Below are 18,346 nucleotides of genomic sequence, written 5' to 3'. Positions count from 1 at the left end.
AGATAAGATGAGAACCAGTCTAGTGCAGTGCCAGATATGCCCACCCAGTGCCTCAGTCTATCTAAAAGAATGCCATGATCAGTTGTGTCAAAGGCAGCACTTAAGTCCAGCAGCACAGGAGTTGAACACATGCCTGCGTCTGCATTCATTAAAAGGTCATTAGTGACTTTGAGAAGGGCTGTCTCAGTGCTGTGGTGCTGTCGAAAGCCAGATTGGAACTTTTCAAAGGTATTATTGTTTTCCACAGCAGCAAGAAGCTGCTTAGATAAAAGTTTTTCGAGAATCTTCTAAATAAAAGGCAAATCGGAGATTGGGCGATAGTTATCCAGGAGTGTAGGATCAAGCCCAGGTTTTTTTAGGACTGGCTGGACACAAGCAGTTTTAAAGTAATCTGGGATGCGGCCAGTAGACAGCGAGCTGTTAAAAATAATTTGTAAAAGGGGCGCAATACAATCCATAACTTCCAATAAAAACCTAGTTGGGATTTTGTCCAGAGGGCTGGAGGATACTCTCATAAGAGACATGATGTCTGCGAGTTCAGGCAGAGTAACAGCAGAAAAATTGCTCAAAGAATCTCCGAGAGGGTGATCCACATCTAAAAAGGCGGGGTTGGGGGTGATACCAGATCTTATTAACTCCACCTTACCAGCAAAGTGCAAAAGAAACTTTTCACAATCAGCATCACAATCAGCAGGGACACAAGGAGAGGCAGGGTTAACTACCTGATCCACAGTCTTAAACAGGAATCTGGGGTTGTGCTGATGGGCAGAAATAAGTGCAGAGAAATGACATGTTCTTGCATCCTTCACCATCCTATTATAAAGGATATATGAGTAATAACTCTTTCATGGCCACAAAGTGGACCTGGAGACCTGATTTCTGTTGTGATGTAACTATTGCCATGTTACCAAAAGGTTACAAGTTTAATTCACAAAGCAGCCAGTGTCTCCGTCAAAATACCCTCGAGTAGGAAACTCTTAATCAGTCAGTCTGGATTATAGAATCTAAATGCTTCACATTGTGATGTCAAGCCAATCGGTATTATTATCTAATTCAAGTAGGAAACTACATCTCATCTGTGAACTTTTTTTAACCAGTCAGCCAACCAACCTCAGTAACAAATTACTTGTAGAATCAGTTATCTGATCACAAATGTTTTACTCGCTTGAAAAACAAAAGTGAATACTTTGAATCTCGTTTTCAAATGTTTTAAGTGCGGTTTTATAGTCCCCAGCAGATTTTTGCACGATATTAATTGATGAGAGTAAAGCTATGCAAATTCTAGTCTGCACCCAGAATAACGTATAAATTTAACTGCATACGCTATTACATTTGGTTGACAGGCAAGCACTAAAGAGAGGGAATCTTTGTGACATTTGAGTGGACCAAAATTACTCACCATATTCATGTGTGTTTCGTGAGTTTCAGTTTCCTCTCGAATGATCTCTGAATGTCGTGACTTTTTTTGGGATTGTGAAACCTTTTGAAAAAACATCATAAGATAAGAAATAAGATTTCTGGTTTCTGGAAGACACAAGGTTCAGCCAGCAGTGACAATTTCAGTTCTAAGTTCAATAATCTACTAATTCTTTCTGTGAAATATATAACGCGTTTTAAATTCAGTGATACCAAAACAAATCTAATTTATATATGGTCAGGCACTGGTTCAAAAATGCAGTATGGAGTCTGACCATGTGCAGCCTTGTAGGTAACGAAAGGAATTTTGGAAACTTAAACTCAAGTTAAAAACAGAGAAGATTGTTGTGCAGTTTTTGTCACAAGTCTTGCAGCAGAAGTTTTCTGACACTGAATCAATAGTTTTTCAAGAGAGGCACGTAGCCATTAGAGTTTGATTCCATTTTCTCAGCCACAGGTTTTAAAGCAGCAGTGATATGAGCATAAAAGCTGCCCTCGGTGTGTAATCAGCCTACCTGACAAGGCCAGACGTTTCTCCTTGTGGAGGAAACTGTTTCTATAGTAATGAAGTGTAGCAGAAAACATACGTCTGAATTCAACTCAAGAACAAATAATGATGACTATACAAAGATCATACCGGGACATCAGTGGGATGGATATTATGCAGAATTCTGAAGGACTTAGGCGCTTTTCATCAAAGTTTTTGCTAATGATCCTTTACTGTATATCTCAGGGTTGTTTATGAAGTTTCATTCCTCATCACAGCCTTTTCACATTGCACTTAAACAAGCTCCAATGCCGAGAAAAGCCTTGAGTCAAAACGTAGGGAGCACTCCAACCCTTCATTGTGAGGCATTGCTGTCTGACAGAAAGGACTCTTTCACAGTGTTATCTACCGTTTATTATGCTGCTTTAGTTCTAAACTTTATTTAAATGTGAATAACTTTTGAAAGACAAATTTGTTTAAAAACAAGTCATATATACACACACACACGTACGTATATATGTGTGTGTGTGTGTATATATATATATATATATATATATTAGTGTGTGTGTGTGTGTGTGTGTATATCACAAATCAGTTTTTGTTTGACTTTTCAACACTTTGTTGTAAGGTAGTGAAATGAAGCCTTTGATAAATAACAAACAGCTTGTATTTACTTCAAAAACTTTTGCTACAGTCTTGCAGAGGTATTATTACTGCAGCCCAGCCAATTTCCGAGTGAAGAAAATGCTTCCAATAGCCAGTAAATCAAAACAAGACAACTGTCAGAAAGTGGTTCACGAGTGGCTGCTGACCTCTCATCATATCACAGGATTTCCTGCTTTCTCAGCTCAAAGCAACCAATTCATAACTGTAGGAGCAAGCAGTGACTTATCTGTGCTTCAGAGCCAGAGTACACAGTCAAACAGCCATCTCTGCAAACACACTGTGGAGGAAAAACAACAGTCCGCCATGAAACAAAGCCCCGAGATGAGCCAGCAAACTTCCCGGTCCATTTAGCACGGAGTTATTCCATCGGGCCTGTATCTCTGTCTCTTGAGGTAAAACATCAGTCACCTATCAGCTCAGAGCATCTCACAAGACTGATAGGTTCAACCTTGGACACGAGGACGGCAGGCGAACAGACAGGCAGCACAGGAATCTTGAAAAACGGGCAGTTTTAAATTTATGACCGTGTTTTAAGAGTTTCATGCTTGTGTCATCAACATATGATACTTAGCACTTCACTGATAAGTTGACTCCCTGTCTAGTCTGATCAACCAGCACGTGATGATGTATTTTGGCACCACGATCAAAGTGAGAACAAACCGTGCCATCAGGAAAGAATTAACAACATTGTATGTCTGTCTTCTTGGGAAGAAAGATCCTCCTGTATTGCGATTCCTTTGTTTTCTCCTTTTTTCCCTGTTAAAGGGTTTGCTTGTGGAGTTTTCCTTATCGAAATCAAGGGTCTAAGAATAAAGGCTGTCCAGCTTGCATCCCCACCTGCTAGCCTCCAGCCCGAGTCCTCACAGCTTGTATGTACTCAGCCTCATGAGCCAGCAATGGACCAGTTGAAGAACCACCCTGACTCGTCTCGTCTCGTCGTCAAGTCCCTAAAGCCAAGCCTTGTGTGGACACTTCCTAAGGTCTTAGGCTGCATAAACTGCCCAATGCTATGGTTTCTCCACTACCCAGCCGCCCGGCCTGGTCTCCAGCTGTGTCCCCAGCTGGCTGCCTGCCTCCAGACTCCCAGTTGTCCAGCGCCGTAGTGTCCCTGCCTCGTTGTGACCCTATGTCTCTCCAGCCTTCTGATTGTCCTCCTGCCTGTTTCTGCCCGCCTGCTCAGCCTTCCCACTCGTCCTCCCGATGGTTTTCGCGGTCAGGCTGCCTGTTGTTAGTTAGTTAGTTTGAACACTAGAGGCTACGTCAAGTAATTGTTCAAAATGGCAGCACCATGGATTACTAGTCGATGAAAACATTTACCTCTGTTGATTTAAACAGTTAAACAATAAACATTTTTTTAGTATATGTTTATGATATGAACTCATCTGACCTTCATCTGAAAATGGAAGCTGATAGAGAATCAGTTCAAGGTTCATAAACTGTGCACCTAATTTAAAGGGTCGGTTCACCTAAATTGCACATTGAGAAACACATTTTATGCCATTTGTAGGTTTTGAGAGTTCTGCCTCCACCCCAATACGATGCCATTTTGTTTGTGGCGCTTGCAGCATTAAATAATTAAATTTAAAATATTCAACAGCAACATCTCTTTCCATAATCAGTGTTCCTGTCACTCTGGATAATGCAGTTTTTATAGAGATTATTTCTTTGGTAGAAATAAAAACACGTCAACAGTGAGGTCTGTGGATTATCCAGAGAAGTGGGTACTGTGTTAATGTAAAGATTTAGCCTTTGATTTATTTTAATGTAATTTCTTTTAATGCTTTCGACACTGCAAATGAAATTCCATTTACCTCCATTGTACTGAGGTGGAGGCAGGAATCTAACAGATGGAAAGCCCAAAAGTGGGCAACCCCAAATTATCTGCATGGTTAGATACCACTAGAAGTGAGAACGTATTTGTCTGATTGTTTTTTTATAATTTGGGTGAACTGACCCTTTTAATGTGATACTTTATTTATTTTCTTTACACCAGAGCAGCTTATATGGTCTCAGACTTGTGTTTTTCCCCATTGTGGTGTCTGTTTTAAACTAGAGACTTTTGAAATTTCCCACACCGCATCGCTCATATTGTGCAGGTTCTTACATCACTCACTTACTGGATTGAAGCTGTCGCCTGCAGGCAGACACTCAACATGATGCCATCCTCGATGACCAAACCTCAATCTGCTGCTTTGATATTCATTATTCTGAACTTGGTGTGAACTCCAGGCATTCTTTAGGCTGGTGCATTTAGGGCCAACTAGTGTGTGTTTTTAAAAACAGACTTATTTGTAGTCCTTGTGTCTTCCATTTTGGCTTCACTCTCGAACAGAGACAGAGCTGAAAAAACAACTAGGGAAATCAAATATAAATTTGACAGGAAAAAATGTGGTTATGAGGTGAAAAAATCTGTTAAGCTTTTTGAAATTGAAATGAAATGCTCTTTAGCTGTAAGCAGTAATTAAAATAATTTCATTGAAAAGAAACGGTTTTTTTTACTGCACTTGGACATCTGAGGTTTTTTTTTAAAAAGGCTGATAAACATTTTGAGCTTTCTTAGAGAACTTTAATGTCTCAGTACCATTGATTGCGATGTTTTTTGATATGACGAAGACTACATTGTAATGCCGTAAGCTGCATTATCCTTAAACCAACTACAAAAGGTTATTTTTGATGGCACAAAATAGAGCAGAATACATTTAATATGTCATGCAACTGAACCCCAAGAAACCTTAAATATGTCACCTTTTAATTAAAGGTGGGGTGTGCGATTCTAAACCAATACACCTAGGTCCTCTGGCTGTGTGTGTGCGCTGAAAAAACCTTGGTGTTTGTACACAGCCCTGGCTCTGTAAATGGGGAAACGAAGTGGCTCGGACCGAGCCACACAACACTGTTCCAGCCATGATTTGTGTGTCAGGTGACGTTAAATGACTTGCCCGCAGACATTCAGCTTACTTTCTAGTTTGCCAAGACATGCTGTTGTTGTGATGTTAGCTATAGTAGCAGGGGAGTTGTGAGTATCGCTGTCTGGAGCTGCTGTGCTGGCTCTGGGAAACCGTCTCGTCCTCTCTGGCTGTTAGCTTCGCAGCAGCTACTGTCTGTTTGCTAACCCACAACCTAGCCAACGTTACTTGCGGTGTCGTCGTTCCCTCTCTATCATGGCATTGGATTTCTCCAGAATCGCATTCCCCACGTTTAACTTGTGCATGTACAAATACATATAACTTCTCTCAAGGGCACCTTAAGCAGTACAGGCCTTGGATTCAAATAACTAATAAACCCTGAACAGGCTTTGCAATCCTCTTTTAATGACCAGACACTTGTCTCTCCTTGAAAACTGTGCTTCAAATCAATACAGACACAGAACGAAATCGGTTTATTAGGTGTTCCTGCGTTACTTAACCAGGGCCTGGCAGCTGTTTGAATTGAGCTTTATTTTTGCAGAGGCTATCAATGCGTTTTCAACGAATGGGGCTGGTGTAGAAAGTGGAATTATGACTACAGCAAACAATGCAATATTGTATTATTTATGAGAAGAATGTGATTTTATATAGACCTTCATTACGCTTTCCTTGTGGGCATGACATAGAATACAGAGTAGATTTACATCGTCGTGTCTGTGGGAGCGTCTCATTAAAATCGGATCATTGAGAAATCCAATAGACAAATTTCACTTGTTACAAGAACAATGACAAAATATTCAGAAATGTTTGTTTTGCAAACCCCTGTTGGACTTCTAAATCTGTATGTAAAATACTACAAAATTATTATACCCACACACATCAGAAAAGAATCAGAAGGAAGGCAGTTTACTTTAAACACGTAAAAGGAAATATATTTTTTTAAAAATGAAATAACAAAAAAAGAACAACATTTCATACAGAAGAGCTGCTTTTGTTATTTGCAGAGGTAATTTACACAGGACTTGAAATGAAAACACTTTACTTGAAGTGTAAAACAGCAACCACACCACAGTTGAAAATATTGACTTTTTTTAAATAATTTTTTTTAAAGACCCTTCAACTGATGTGCCTGCATACTGAGTTACTGTAGGTGGGGCTGCGTTGTGCCACTTCTGGTAAAGCATCAAGAGGTTATGTCACATACTGAGCTTCTTTTAAGGATTAATATACACTGGCTCTTGGTAATTCACTCATATGACGTACGCACCATTGAAACATTTACACACAAAATTTAGTTATTTTCTCTCCCTCAAAACAAGAATACTCCTTATATTTTTAAAGACAACAGTTAACGGTTGTTCTAGGATTGGATTTATCCCACCTATGTGAGGCTCTTCCCTTCCACACAGACATTGCCATGAACACTTTAATTTTAACAAGTGTGGCTCACTATTTGAGTGTGAGGAAAGAAGAAAATGGTTGTCGTGGCGGTCTGCCTGGCAGAAACCAGGGGTGTGCATAGGTGTTACCGACTTCTTCCCCGAGGCTCTGATAAGGCAGTTTATTTTTCTCCTTTTCCGTTAGTTTTTTTTGTCTTCCAGCTCAGGAGCCATGTTTAGTGGTGGATGTAAGTGCTTTTCCATAGCTGATCATGCCCCAAGAACGATATTCCAGGTCCATTGACCACTGATTAGCAATTCAAGTATGAAGGGAGAGGGGTAAACACAGCCAGAGAGTAGGCAAGACAAAATGAAAACTGTGAGGTGACGAAATGCAGTACGTCTTCTTCATTGTCCATTTTGTGCAAACTGAGATGTAAACAAAGACCGTCAGAGGTTGGGAAGGGAAGCATGGTACAACAGGCTACAGCAACACACGGAAAGACAGCGTAGAGGGATGCAGTGTGCTCCTTCAACAAACTGACAGGCACAGAGGGCCGGTGAAATAAATAAAGGGCTGGGAGTGGCCGAGGGAGAAAGAAACTGCCAAGTTTCCTGTGCTTTTTGCTTCGCTCAAACTTGCATGTGGAGCTGAGGGAGTTACTTGTCGCCACTATAGCAGCTTCTAATGTGCTTCAAAGTTCGGCTTGTTTGTCACAGGGGCCGAGGAGATTAGGAGATGTTGGAGAGGAGGACACAGAGTACCACAAGAAGTGCCTTAAAAGGTCAACACACACACACACACACACAGGCACCCACATAAGACTGCTTTATGGTCATGCTCGCTATTGCCTTTCCCATATTACCACCCATCCATCAATTACAAAAGAAAAGTACAAAATATCTACCAGACTGCCCCTCCACTCCCCACCCTTCAACTATATTAGGACAGAACCATATTCACTTAGTTTTTTATCATTTATATATATATATGTATATATGTATATATGTACACAACAATATGCCTTTTGAGGCTGTTGAGAAAAAGGGGGTAGGGGCAGGATGAAGTCTCTGTAATCAGTCATTAGTTTCTTCATTTCCCTCTTTTTCAACAACAGTTTATCTACAGAAATGTACGATTGTGATGAGAGAGATGTGATTCAAGGGGATTTGACCAAAGTTTAGCATCCGTGTCGGATCGTTCAGAGTGATGAGCTAATGGCCGTTGAGTGTATGTCAGTAGACCCAGGAGACAGGGACCCACTGAGAAGTGGTGGACACCAGGTCTACGGCCTCCTCCAGCAGTCGGATGGTGTCATCAATCTCATTGTTGATGATGGTCTGGTCAAAGTAGTGAGCGTAAGTCTGCTGCAGCATCTCTGATTCCTTCTGGAGCCGCTGAAGAGAGTCATCCTGTGATTGAGAAAAATAGAGCGGGAGTTCAGCGACTGGTTTTGGTGTATGTTTGGTGTGTGATGTGCTTCTAGGCTCCATTTGTGGTGTGGTTCTATATGTTCGTACAAAAGGGAACTCTTGGGTGTTGTCTGGTCAATATGCTCTTAACTCCAAATATTTATGCTCGGCCAAAGATTGTTTACTTGAAAAAAAAAAAGGACCACGCTGTATCATTTTGATGTTTGAAAGTCACCTGTGTGGTGAGTCTCTCTCTAGATAATGATGTAGCTGTCAGTTGTCTAGTGTAAATAACCAACAGCTAGCAGATAATGGTTAATAATAACTGGCTTACTTCCAACCACTTAAATTTTAAAGTATACCATATCACTGTTTTAAGCATGTTAACTTGAGGCAAGACCTCAGGGTTTTGGGCCCGTGAAGCAGCTCGTCCCGTCGTTCTGTGAAGTTAACGTTAGCTCAAGTAGCCACGGTGCAGATTTGTCAGTCAAAAACTGCAAAATATTAACTGTAAACACACAACTTTGTAGCTGTTGTCAATAAATAACAGTACTTAAATATTGTCAACTATACCAGTAATATATTCTCATACTAAAAGTGAGCTAAATAGTTTTGTTAGGAAAGCAACAATGCATAAACAACATACAGTACAATCTATAACGTAATTAAGCTTGGTCCAAACTTATCTTGTTTAATACTACAAAGGCCATCATATGCAGGCCTGAAGTTTAAGGAAAACAACTGCAATCTATATCGCAATATTGATCAGAAAAATTGCCATTAGATATTTCCCTCAAATTTGTCCAGGATACAGAAAGGAGAGGAAAAAGGAAATAGAGATGTAGGGTTGGGCTAGAGGACACAACCATTCATAAAGTTGCATCAAAAATGAAGATGCACCACTGAGAAAGCACACAATTAAGAGGATTATTAGAGGAAATCAAGAGAGGACAAAGCTAGACAACTACACAAACACATGCCTTTCTACAATCTCACACCATTGAACTAGTACTTACAGGCAGTTTCCTGCACCACTTTGGAACCTTGAGTGCAAATGAAAAAAGGCATGCCAAAGAAAATACAAACATGCGTAAAGCATGCAGTGAGACACACAGAGCAAAGCAAAAAAGGTTGACAGAAACAGAAGTTTAGGTTGTTTTCACACTGGGTTTGCTTGTTTGAATTCAGACTAAAATGCCAGTGTGACTGCATTTGGACTGAAGGAGAGTTAGAACGTGCAAATAACGTAAACCTGAAACTAGCATGAGTGAGAGAGGAAGCAATAAAGTATTTGTGACTGTACCTCAGTCATGCCTGGGGTGATGGTGGGAGCTGCGATGAAGACAACATAGGGAGCAAACTCAGCTGTCCTAAGGATCTTTAGTGCCTGATGAGAGAAAGAGAGGGACATTTTTATTTTAGTTCTGCCCAAAGAACTGTAAGCCAAAGTTTTTACTGTAGTTTTACCAACGTTTCAAAGGAAATAGGTGTTTCAAAAAAAGAGGTGAAGCTAATAAACAGGCTTGCACAACATGGGAGGTTACTTTGACAAAAAATAGATACATTAAAACAAAAGTGAAAATGTGTCTCCATTCCCATGTAATGTAAAGTTTCTATATAAACTGTCAGTCAGCGCTTTAAATCCCATACATTGCGATCTGTATGAAAATAGTGAGACATAAATGAAAACAAACACTGAAATGTTCCATAATGGTGTAACTCAGATATGACAGGACATATTTGTAATGCTGCAGTGCTTGCATGATATTTAGCATCTGAGAGGGAGCCAAAAAAGCCTATTTTGGTGGTGGTAGCGCTGCTGAAAAACAGCAGTGAGTTGATATCAATGAAGGCATAAGTGATGGATTTAGAAACTTTATTTGGAGATGAATGGTGCTCTTCATGGCTTTATTTATTAATGACAAACAGCGCCTTGGTTAAAAATGACATTAGGTTGTGACATCATCTCCACATGTTAAAATTGTTTAGTTCATAGTATTTCATTCCTTGTGCATGAGAAATGCTACTTAATTGACTTTTATAATTTGTTACTGATGCTGTGTTAAGGTGGCTGAATATATCTGCACACCGTCCTTGTGCTGCTGTAGCTTTTCCAATGATGTGAAGGCATTGAATTCAGACATCAGCTGTGTTAAAGTCCATGTTTGAAAATGGCCTTTTAAAATCCTTTTGCTGTTACCTGTGGTTCGACATCCAGGATGGAGATCATGCCCTGTGTATGGATCTGCCTGATAGTCTCCAGCCTGGTTCCATACATGGCATCCTCATGGCTGCCATACTCCAGGTAGTCATTGTTGCTGATGTCCTGCATCATCTGGTCATGAGACACAAAGTAGTAGTTCTTTCCGTTCTCCTCGTCCTTCTTAGGAGGACGAGTCGTGTCTGAGCAGAGAGACGGGTGGATGGACAGAGATGAAAATCATAGGACATTAAAGATAGCTGAAAGAACAGATGATGATGAGTCTGCGTATGCCAAACAAAGAGTTATACGTCTCTCTCCTATACAATGTTATTAACAGAAACCCTGGATGAGAATGGTGTTTTCATTTTTGTGAATTTATACTGCTGAGGTCCTGCAGCTGTAAAGTGCTTATGATTCCTGTAGATCCCCTTTGGTTTCTAGTTTGCGGTTCTGATTCGGGACTGTTTTGTTACACTTGTGTAGTTGTTGTGTGTGTGCGCGTGTCCTTACGAGGAATGGGGTAGGCAAAGCGGTCAGGATGTTTGGTAATGAGTGTGTTCTTGATGTGCCTCCTACCAACTCCATGTGCACCTGAATGAAAGGAGACAGCACAGACAATTTAATCAAAACAACAGGTAGGTCGATCCAGTAATAGACATCTCTAATGTCTATTACTGGATCGCCCAACCTGTTGCTTGCAGTCTTTAATATTGCTGGTGAATATTAAAAAGTAAATGATTCTTAAGCAAGTGGTTTGCTCAGTCAGGGGATCATATATGGGGCGAGATCGTAATCCCTCTCTGTACAAGGGTAGTCTTTGGTGTCCGATGCGAATGGCTTCCCCTGACTCGTGGTTGATGCTGATGTTGGTCTGGTTCTTGCTGTTTCACGATGTGCATGTGATCATACACCGATCCAATTTTCCTTCCGGGGGGAGGGGGTGTTGTGTTTTTAAGGTGAAACAGCAGAGATCTTAAAGGATATGTTTGAATGTTTTCAATCTCTTAATACCTGCATGCCATAGGTACACTGAATAACTTAAAGGTTGCTGTAACCATTTCTACCACCACAGAGAGACTACCCTGTAAGAAATGGGGTGACAAAATCCTCGTACCTGAACAAAAATGTATTCCAAAGTTCGGCTGAAACCGTCTTAGGTGGCCAAGTTGATTAGGTATTTTACAAAAGTTTTGTTGACGGGACTGCCAGGACAAAAATACACACTTGATTTGTCTAACTCAGACTACCAAAGTTTCTTATTAGCTTTAAGTGAACATTGGAATCTGTTTTTGGACATAACAAGAACTGTGGATTTTGTCCTCCGTTTCCCTCTACAGTGGTATTGTTTCACAGCCATTATGGAGAAAAAACCATGACTCATTCAATGTACATATTGCATGCGAGTGTTGCATTAAGATATACCTGGAAAACGTCCAAACCTGTGCTTTGAGTTGGTTTGTGGTAAGTCCCGACTCTGGCCATATGTTCCAACATCCCAGCCACTTAAGGGAGTCACTGGGATGCTTAGTAGTGTCCATCCTGGTTGTAGTCAGGAATTCTCATTATTCACTTCTCATACCCCTTTGGCTTAGAGTTTCCTCCGGATGTGCTGCCTCCCTCTCTCTGATAAGATGTTCTGCTAGCGTTGTTTTATGGTGGAGTTAAACTTGAGATATTGGTCTGGGTGAGTGTCCTGTCAGCCTTCAAATGAACACAGGTATCAAGGAATGGTAGTTTACCGCCCTCTTCCTGCTCACCTGTGAGGGTGCAGTGTGGTGAAATAAACTGTGTCCAAGTACAAGTGTAGTGGTTGGTTCTATCTTGCCAGCTGTGGTAGCTGTTATTCAATGACCTTTACAGCTTCCTTGGTGGAAATACTAGTAAATGGCACACTGACATCAAAAAAGGAAACCAGTTTCGGTGAGGGGGGCACTTTCAAGTCCTTGATTTTCTGGACAATATCCCTTCTATTCATAACATGATGTTCTATGCATCCTACCAAGGGCCCAATGTCACTGGCAAATAATTTAGCTCAGTGATTCAACCAGTGCTGGTGATTGGTATGAGGTGTTCTTTTGGTAGTCTGTAAAACTTTAGCATGTCATATGCTGTTGGGTCAACCTTCTTACAGAGGTTTTAGGAATCCCCCCCCCCCTTCCAGTCTGTTAGAGTAGCTGCTGGCTCAGCTTTGTATTGCTGTGTGGGATCTGATTTGAGTTTAACATAGGTGGTGTTATGCACTTTTATTTCATATGTCACAGTTTCCATTACAACTGTTACCTTCTCACTGTCTGCCACTATGATGGTTATAGAATCAATATCTGTCAGTGCTTTGTTTTTTCAGCGAGATATGCAACTTGGCACTCAAAATCCTGGCTACATCCCTATGTAAAAAAAAAAAAAGTCCACTTTGTTCTTCTTTTTAATGCATTGAAATGCACGCTCAGTAGCTGTTATGATTTTTTTCTCCCCTGTGACTTTATCCAAAGTTTATACTCTTACATGACACTACGGTGTTGGGTAGCTCCAATTGAGATGCTTTCTTGGCTTCTGTAATTGTTTCTGTTTAACCTCCTGGAATGTGTTGTCTCTGCGCTAGGTGAAGTGACAACATAGCCTGGATCTCGGGTGTTAATAATAGTTGTAATTTTGCCTTTTTTTTTTTTTTTTAGATTTTCTTCAAGTCTATCTTTGCACAATTCTCGCGTCAATCGTCTGAGTTAGCCAGATTGAATGGTATCTCTGTCCTGGCAATCCCATGTAGGTTAATTGCCCGGCAACAAACCTACATGCGACTGCCAAGACGTGGCTTATTAAGGAAACACAAACAGTGAATTTCATACTTGGAAAACCGTAGCTGAGCTTTAGCTAAACTTGAAAATGCATTTTCAGATAGAACCTATTCTTCAGTACAATGCCATTGTGTACAGATGGAATGTTGGAAAGTCTGTTGTTCTTCCACAGTGCAATTTTGACCACAATCTTTTCTGTGTTGGACCAACATGGATGAGTAATGTGGAAGACTGGGGTCAAAATTGCACAGTTGAAGAACCACAGACGGTTAAACATCCGATGTATTGTGTATGCAGTGGCGTTGAACTGACACCATTTTTAAGCGAGCAGAACTAAAGTTGTTGGACGTGAGGATTGCACAGTGCTGTTTGAACCTAATGCTTTTAGCGGAAGAGAAGGTGAAATTTAAACATGCTTTTCATCACCTAATGCAGACCCGTGAGAAATCATTCCAGGAGACTGAATCTATGCAACAAGACAGTTACGGATGATAGAAACCAAGTTAGACATAAGGAGCGATGACTTGTCATGAATGCATCTCAATGTGAGCTGACCAAGGCAGAAAACGTGTTTCATAGGGATATGAAATCTGAAAGAAGAACTTCTGAGCTTGCATGTCAACAGTTTGAAGACAAGAATTGAGTGGACCTTTTACCTAGAGATGTAGCCAGAAGAACAGAGAGCTCCAATAATATCCAGAAGGATGATTCCATCACCAGCAGACAAAAGCCCACATGCTGCTTCTTCGTGATAACAACGCCTACTAGTCGGATCCTACACAGCAGTACAAGGCTGAGCCAGTAATGACCCTCTTAGAGTTGAAAGATCATCTACTCCAACCTCTGGAAGAAGTCAAACCTGACAGCATAAGACAGTCTTAAGTTTTATGGACTATCAAAAAGATAAATAAAACCGAGGTACACCTACTGACTCCATCATTGGTAGTTTGGTGAGATGCACAGAACATCATATTAAAAATAGTGGGGATTTGCCCAGAAACTGGTATTCTTTTGACATCAGTGACATTCATTACAAAGAGGCTACCACAGGACCACAGCTGGATCAGATCATCCAACTGCTAGAGCTGACATGATCTATTTAATGTAGAAGAGAAATCATTACAAGCAAACAGCCATGGAGTGACCCATCTCCCACACTGTAGATAATTTGTACATGGAACATTTTGTACAGACTACTGCTGGTAAGTTTGCAAACCCCATACCGTTCAAATCCGACACCAAAGACCACCCTTGAACAAAGACTGGGGTTATGATCTTCTTTGCAAGCAAATTCGACGGTGAGTTTAGATTTAATTAGTAGGTTTTCTGTACACCAGATAGTTTCACTGACTATCTTCACTTACCAAGCAAAACCAGTGTTTTCCTTTTGAACGATGGCAGTTTGACCACTTCCTCATACGTCACGAGATCTAGTTGGTCAAACACTGCAGAACAGAAGAGAAACATTGTTAGCATGGCATCGGCTGTAAAGGGCTAACATGTTTATTTAAAAACATTGAGTATGACTCTGTAGATGAATTGTGAGGCAAGTGGTTGATATACACTCAGTCACTAGTTTATTAGCTAAACCTACCAAGGCCTAATACAACAGTCCTGCAATAAATCCTACTTCGTGAAGGTTGTATACTGAGAGGTGTTTTTCTACTCATTAGTATAAATAAGGTGGCCAAAATATTAGAAACACCTCTCAGTATAATGATGGTAACGTCACCAACACCAAAATGACAATTGAATAAACATCTTTCTAAAAACAGTTTAAACAAAAACTTAAGATGTATTACAGGGTTGTATCACGCTGCATTAGTTGGATGTACCTAATACAGAATCAGAGGGGACACAAGCAATGCTAATAACATTAACATTCATTTCAATATTTAGAGCAGAGTTATTCAAATGATGCCATAATGCAGACCTGATAAAGGTCAAATACCTTGATAAAACATTTCTAACCAGACTGCTTTGTTATTAGCCATTCAATGCAAATTGACGAGATGCCAAACAAAGCAGCCATCATACAAAAGTCAAGCAGACGATAGGAAGAGGACGAAGTATAAAAGCAGAAAGAGGAGGAAGAAAAACACAAAAGCTGGACGCCAGCTGTCTGAGTTACTTACATGCAGCCATGTCAGTGGGTAAGAGACAGCATGAAATATGGACAAAGGGTGGGAGCGGAAGGGTTAATAAAAGGCACCATAAAAAGAAGACAAATTGAACAAAAGACACTGTAAACATCAAAAGCTGTTAATTGCAACGCTGTTAGTTACTGAAAACAGGGCAAAATTGAGACAGCAGTAGGAGAGGTCTGTCAGAGGGAAAACGCAACGGGCGTGCAGCAGTTACACATACCTGACGTTACAAAGATGCAACGATGTGATTATTTATCCCACATGCCCTTTAAACCTAGCAAGTCCCTGACAAAAGGTGCTACCTTCAGTAGCAGTGCAAGTGGATTTATTACACTTTTAATTAGGGTCAACTGCACAGCCAGATGGAGTACTACCTCTTTGCTTTGAGTTACACTGTTTTGCCTTAGTGAGATACCAAATTAATGCTTGTAGTGGGTTGGCTTACCAGCATTGTGCTTGGCCAGGTACTTGTCTTTGTACTGTTTCTTCTTTTTGCCAAACCAGGTACAACTGGCCTGCTGTTCCTGTTTGGTCTTCTCCATCGCTATACACGCCACACGCCTGAAAAGAACACATGTAATGTTAAATTAAATGGCCTTGTCTGTGGCTTTAATGCTAAAGACAGTAAATCATTTTTTTTTTTTAATTTTCTGGCTATTCCTGAACTCCTGTGGTATAATGGTAACATCTGATAGGAGTGCCTGGCCTTACAACATTTTCTTGGCCAATGTTTGTCTTTACTCTGAAAATTATCATGTTCAGTTTTTGTTGCATTGTATTGCATTAAACTGAGAGATGTTTTTAATATTTAGTGGACCTCATATGCCTCTCAATATAACCTTCATGAAGGTAGGACTCATTGTAGGGCTATTTAGATTTAGCTAGGTGTACCTAATAAACTGGCAACTGAATGTGAATACGCCCAGAAATACAGTACAGATGAATGTTTGTCAGGTGTTCTACTCACCACTCCTGTAGCTCCGGTGAGGGGATGAGGCCTGCTGTGCCGTTCTTGGTGTTCTCTAGCTTTCCCTGCCACCAGTTGTGGTCGTCCTTGGAGATGATCTGAATGATGTCACCCACCCGGAAGCGAATGCCTGCTTCCTTACATGGGATGAGGTCGTCTTTTGCCGGGTCATACTCAAACTGAGCACGTACGTAAATCTGTAAGGGCAGGACAGTGAGACAAAAAACGTGTTAGGTGCTGAAAGATGGGCCAAGCTGCTAAATCGTTAAGTAGTTAGAAATGCAGCTTGTCGTTAAAAGATAAAGACAGCCGAGGGAAAATCAAGAGCGTATAAGCTGAAGCAGGAAAGAGCACAGACATTTAGATAAATGAACAGCAAGACGAAAATGATCGAACACAGCGCTTTACCACGTCTCTGGGTGTATCCGTTTTATCGACGGCTTATGCACATACATCCACATTTTTTGGTTGCCTTTTATGTCCACTGACGAACCAGGTATGAAGACTATGCCTTGACAGCTAGCATGGGATCTAGACACCACTATGATGAGGAACCAAACTTTGCGATGGGGGTGGGAGGAGTTGGGATCTACTTCTACAAGGGGGTCCACTTAGAGACATCTTACCTTGATGGACAATTTGTCCTTGATAGCAGGTCTGGAGATCTATGGGGTTGAGAGCATCACACACACACTTACACATATATCATGCAGTAGAAAACGCTGGGGGGCATAAACAAAGGGGGTGTGATGAGGGACCCACAATTGGATGCTGAATCTAATATACTAAAATGTTTGTACTGCATTTTATGCATGTGTTATCTTGGAGCATGATAAACACATCATGAAATAGACAAAAAAAGGCTGAAATCAACAAATGAAGTTGTGACCAAGACAAATCAGGGTTCCTAACATTTTCAATCTCAAATTTTGTTAATTACAGACTTTTCATTTCTTCTCAATACAATGTAGCAACGAAATATGTCTGTCCACAAGGTAATATTTTCCAGACCGGGAAACTTTTTTTCTCGAACATTGCTCATTTTGTACAACTGTAGGAATCCTTTCCAATGTTCAAGGGAGGCCAAAGCAGACTATAGTTAAGGCCTCACATTGGAGAATAATACTCGATGTAATGGGAATGGACGAACGCATGAATGCTTTTAAGTACATACACATCAAGTACATACATGCAGATTTGGACGTGTCGGGATGAGTGTTAGTTTGTCATATCAGTAGCAGATTGTAAGGCAAAAAGAGGAGCACACAATTGAACTGGAGAAGTGCAGTCGTGGTGTAAAGAATTAGGAAATCTCACCAGACGGCCTTTGGGCTGGATCGTCGATGGCAGGTCCTAGTTGGGATGACAGAAGTTTTTGTGTAAGTTATTTGTTTCACGGGATTGCACACTAACGCAAACATAGGAACAGGGCAAAATTAGTTAACAGTTAGGGGGGAAACGACATATGACACTGATCCCGGTCCAGATTTAAATCCAAGATGCGATTTGACGGTATGAACCTTAACCCATGACACACTAGCTTAGCCCATGAATGACTAACTTTTATATGTGTGCTGTGCTGTCATTGTGTTAGATCGTAATCACAATAACAAATAAAAATTAATAACATTGAAAAGAAACAATATTTAATGTGTTTCCGCTGGCATTTTCTTTGCTTTTACAAGCCTGCTGCTATTTCTGTGAAAGAGTGTGTGTGTGTGTGAGAGTGAAAAGGAGAAGCAGAAACATACCAGGATGGAGCTAGTAACACTAGCATGACCATTTGCAGGTGACTGCTGGGACAAATCTGGTGACTCTTTCTGCAACAGAAAAAAATAGTTACCCCCTTGTAGAATATGCAAAAATGTATGCAAGTGTGTGTGTTTTTGATTCCCTACCTCACAAGACATGGACTGAGACCGGTAACTGGGTACAATCTTGAAGGTGATGCTACCCCTCATCTCCCTCTG

General features: G+C 40.7%; 1 protein-coding gene and 1 long non-coding RNA gene across 14 annotated transcripts in view; one reads left to right on the top strand and one right to left on the bottom strand.

Annotated features, from left to right (window-relative positions):
- The window catches only part of LOC122872353, a 29,795-nt gene that overhangs the window by 8,030 nt on the left and 3,419 nt on the right, over positions 1–18,346 (top strand). The window lies entirely within an intron of this gene.
- Positions 6,086–18,346, bottom strand: part of LOC122872348 (peripheral plasma membrane protein CASK-like) — a 43,421-nt gene continuing 31,160 nt past the window's right edge. For 3 of the 13 annotated variants that reach the window (XM_044188458.1, XM_044188457.1, XM_044188459.1), the window contains 10 exons: positions 18,128–18,343; positions 17,694–17,729; positions 17,003–17,041; positions 16,377–16,573; positions 15,855–15,970; positions 14,627–14,707; positions 10,981–11,061; positions 10,468–10,670; positions 9,571–9,654; positions 6,086–8,267 (listed from right to left, as the gene is read on the bottom strand). In XM_044188458.1, coding sequence (XP_044044393.1) covers positions 8,091–8,267; positions 9,571–9,654; positions 10,468–10,670; positions 10,981–11,061; positions 14,627–14,707; positions 15,855–15,970; positions 16,377–16,573; positions 17,003–17,041; positions 17,694–17,729; positions 18,128–18,343 — 1,230 coding nt within the window. In that variant the 3' untranslated portion in view covers positions 6,086–8,090. The remainder of the gene's footprint in view (positions 8,268–9,570; positions 9,655–10,467; positions 10,671–10,980; positions 11,062–14,626; positions 14,708–15,854; positions 15,971–16,376; positions 16,574–17,002; positions 17,042–17,693; positions 17,730–18,127; positions 18,344–18,346) is intronic. The other 10 variants (XM_044188465.1, XM_044188464.1, XM_044188468.1 and 7 more) reach the window with 6 other exon arrangements.

This window comes from Siniperca chuatsi, linkage group LG24 (assembly GCF_020085105.1).
Source record: "Siniperca chuatsi isolate FFG_IHB_CAS linkage group LG24, ASM2008510v1, whole genome shotgun sequence".
Lineage (NCBI taxonomy): Eukaryota > Metazoa > Chordata > Actinopteri > Centrarchiformes > Sinipercidae > Siniperca > Siniperca chuatsi.
Note: the sequence above shows the minus strand (reverse complement) of the source record. Positions and strands in the feature narration are given on the sequence as shown.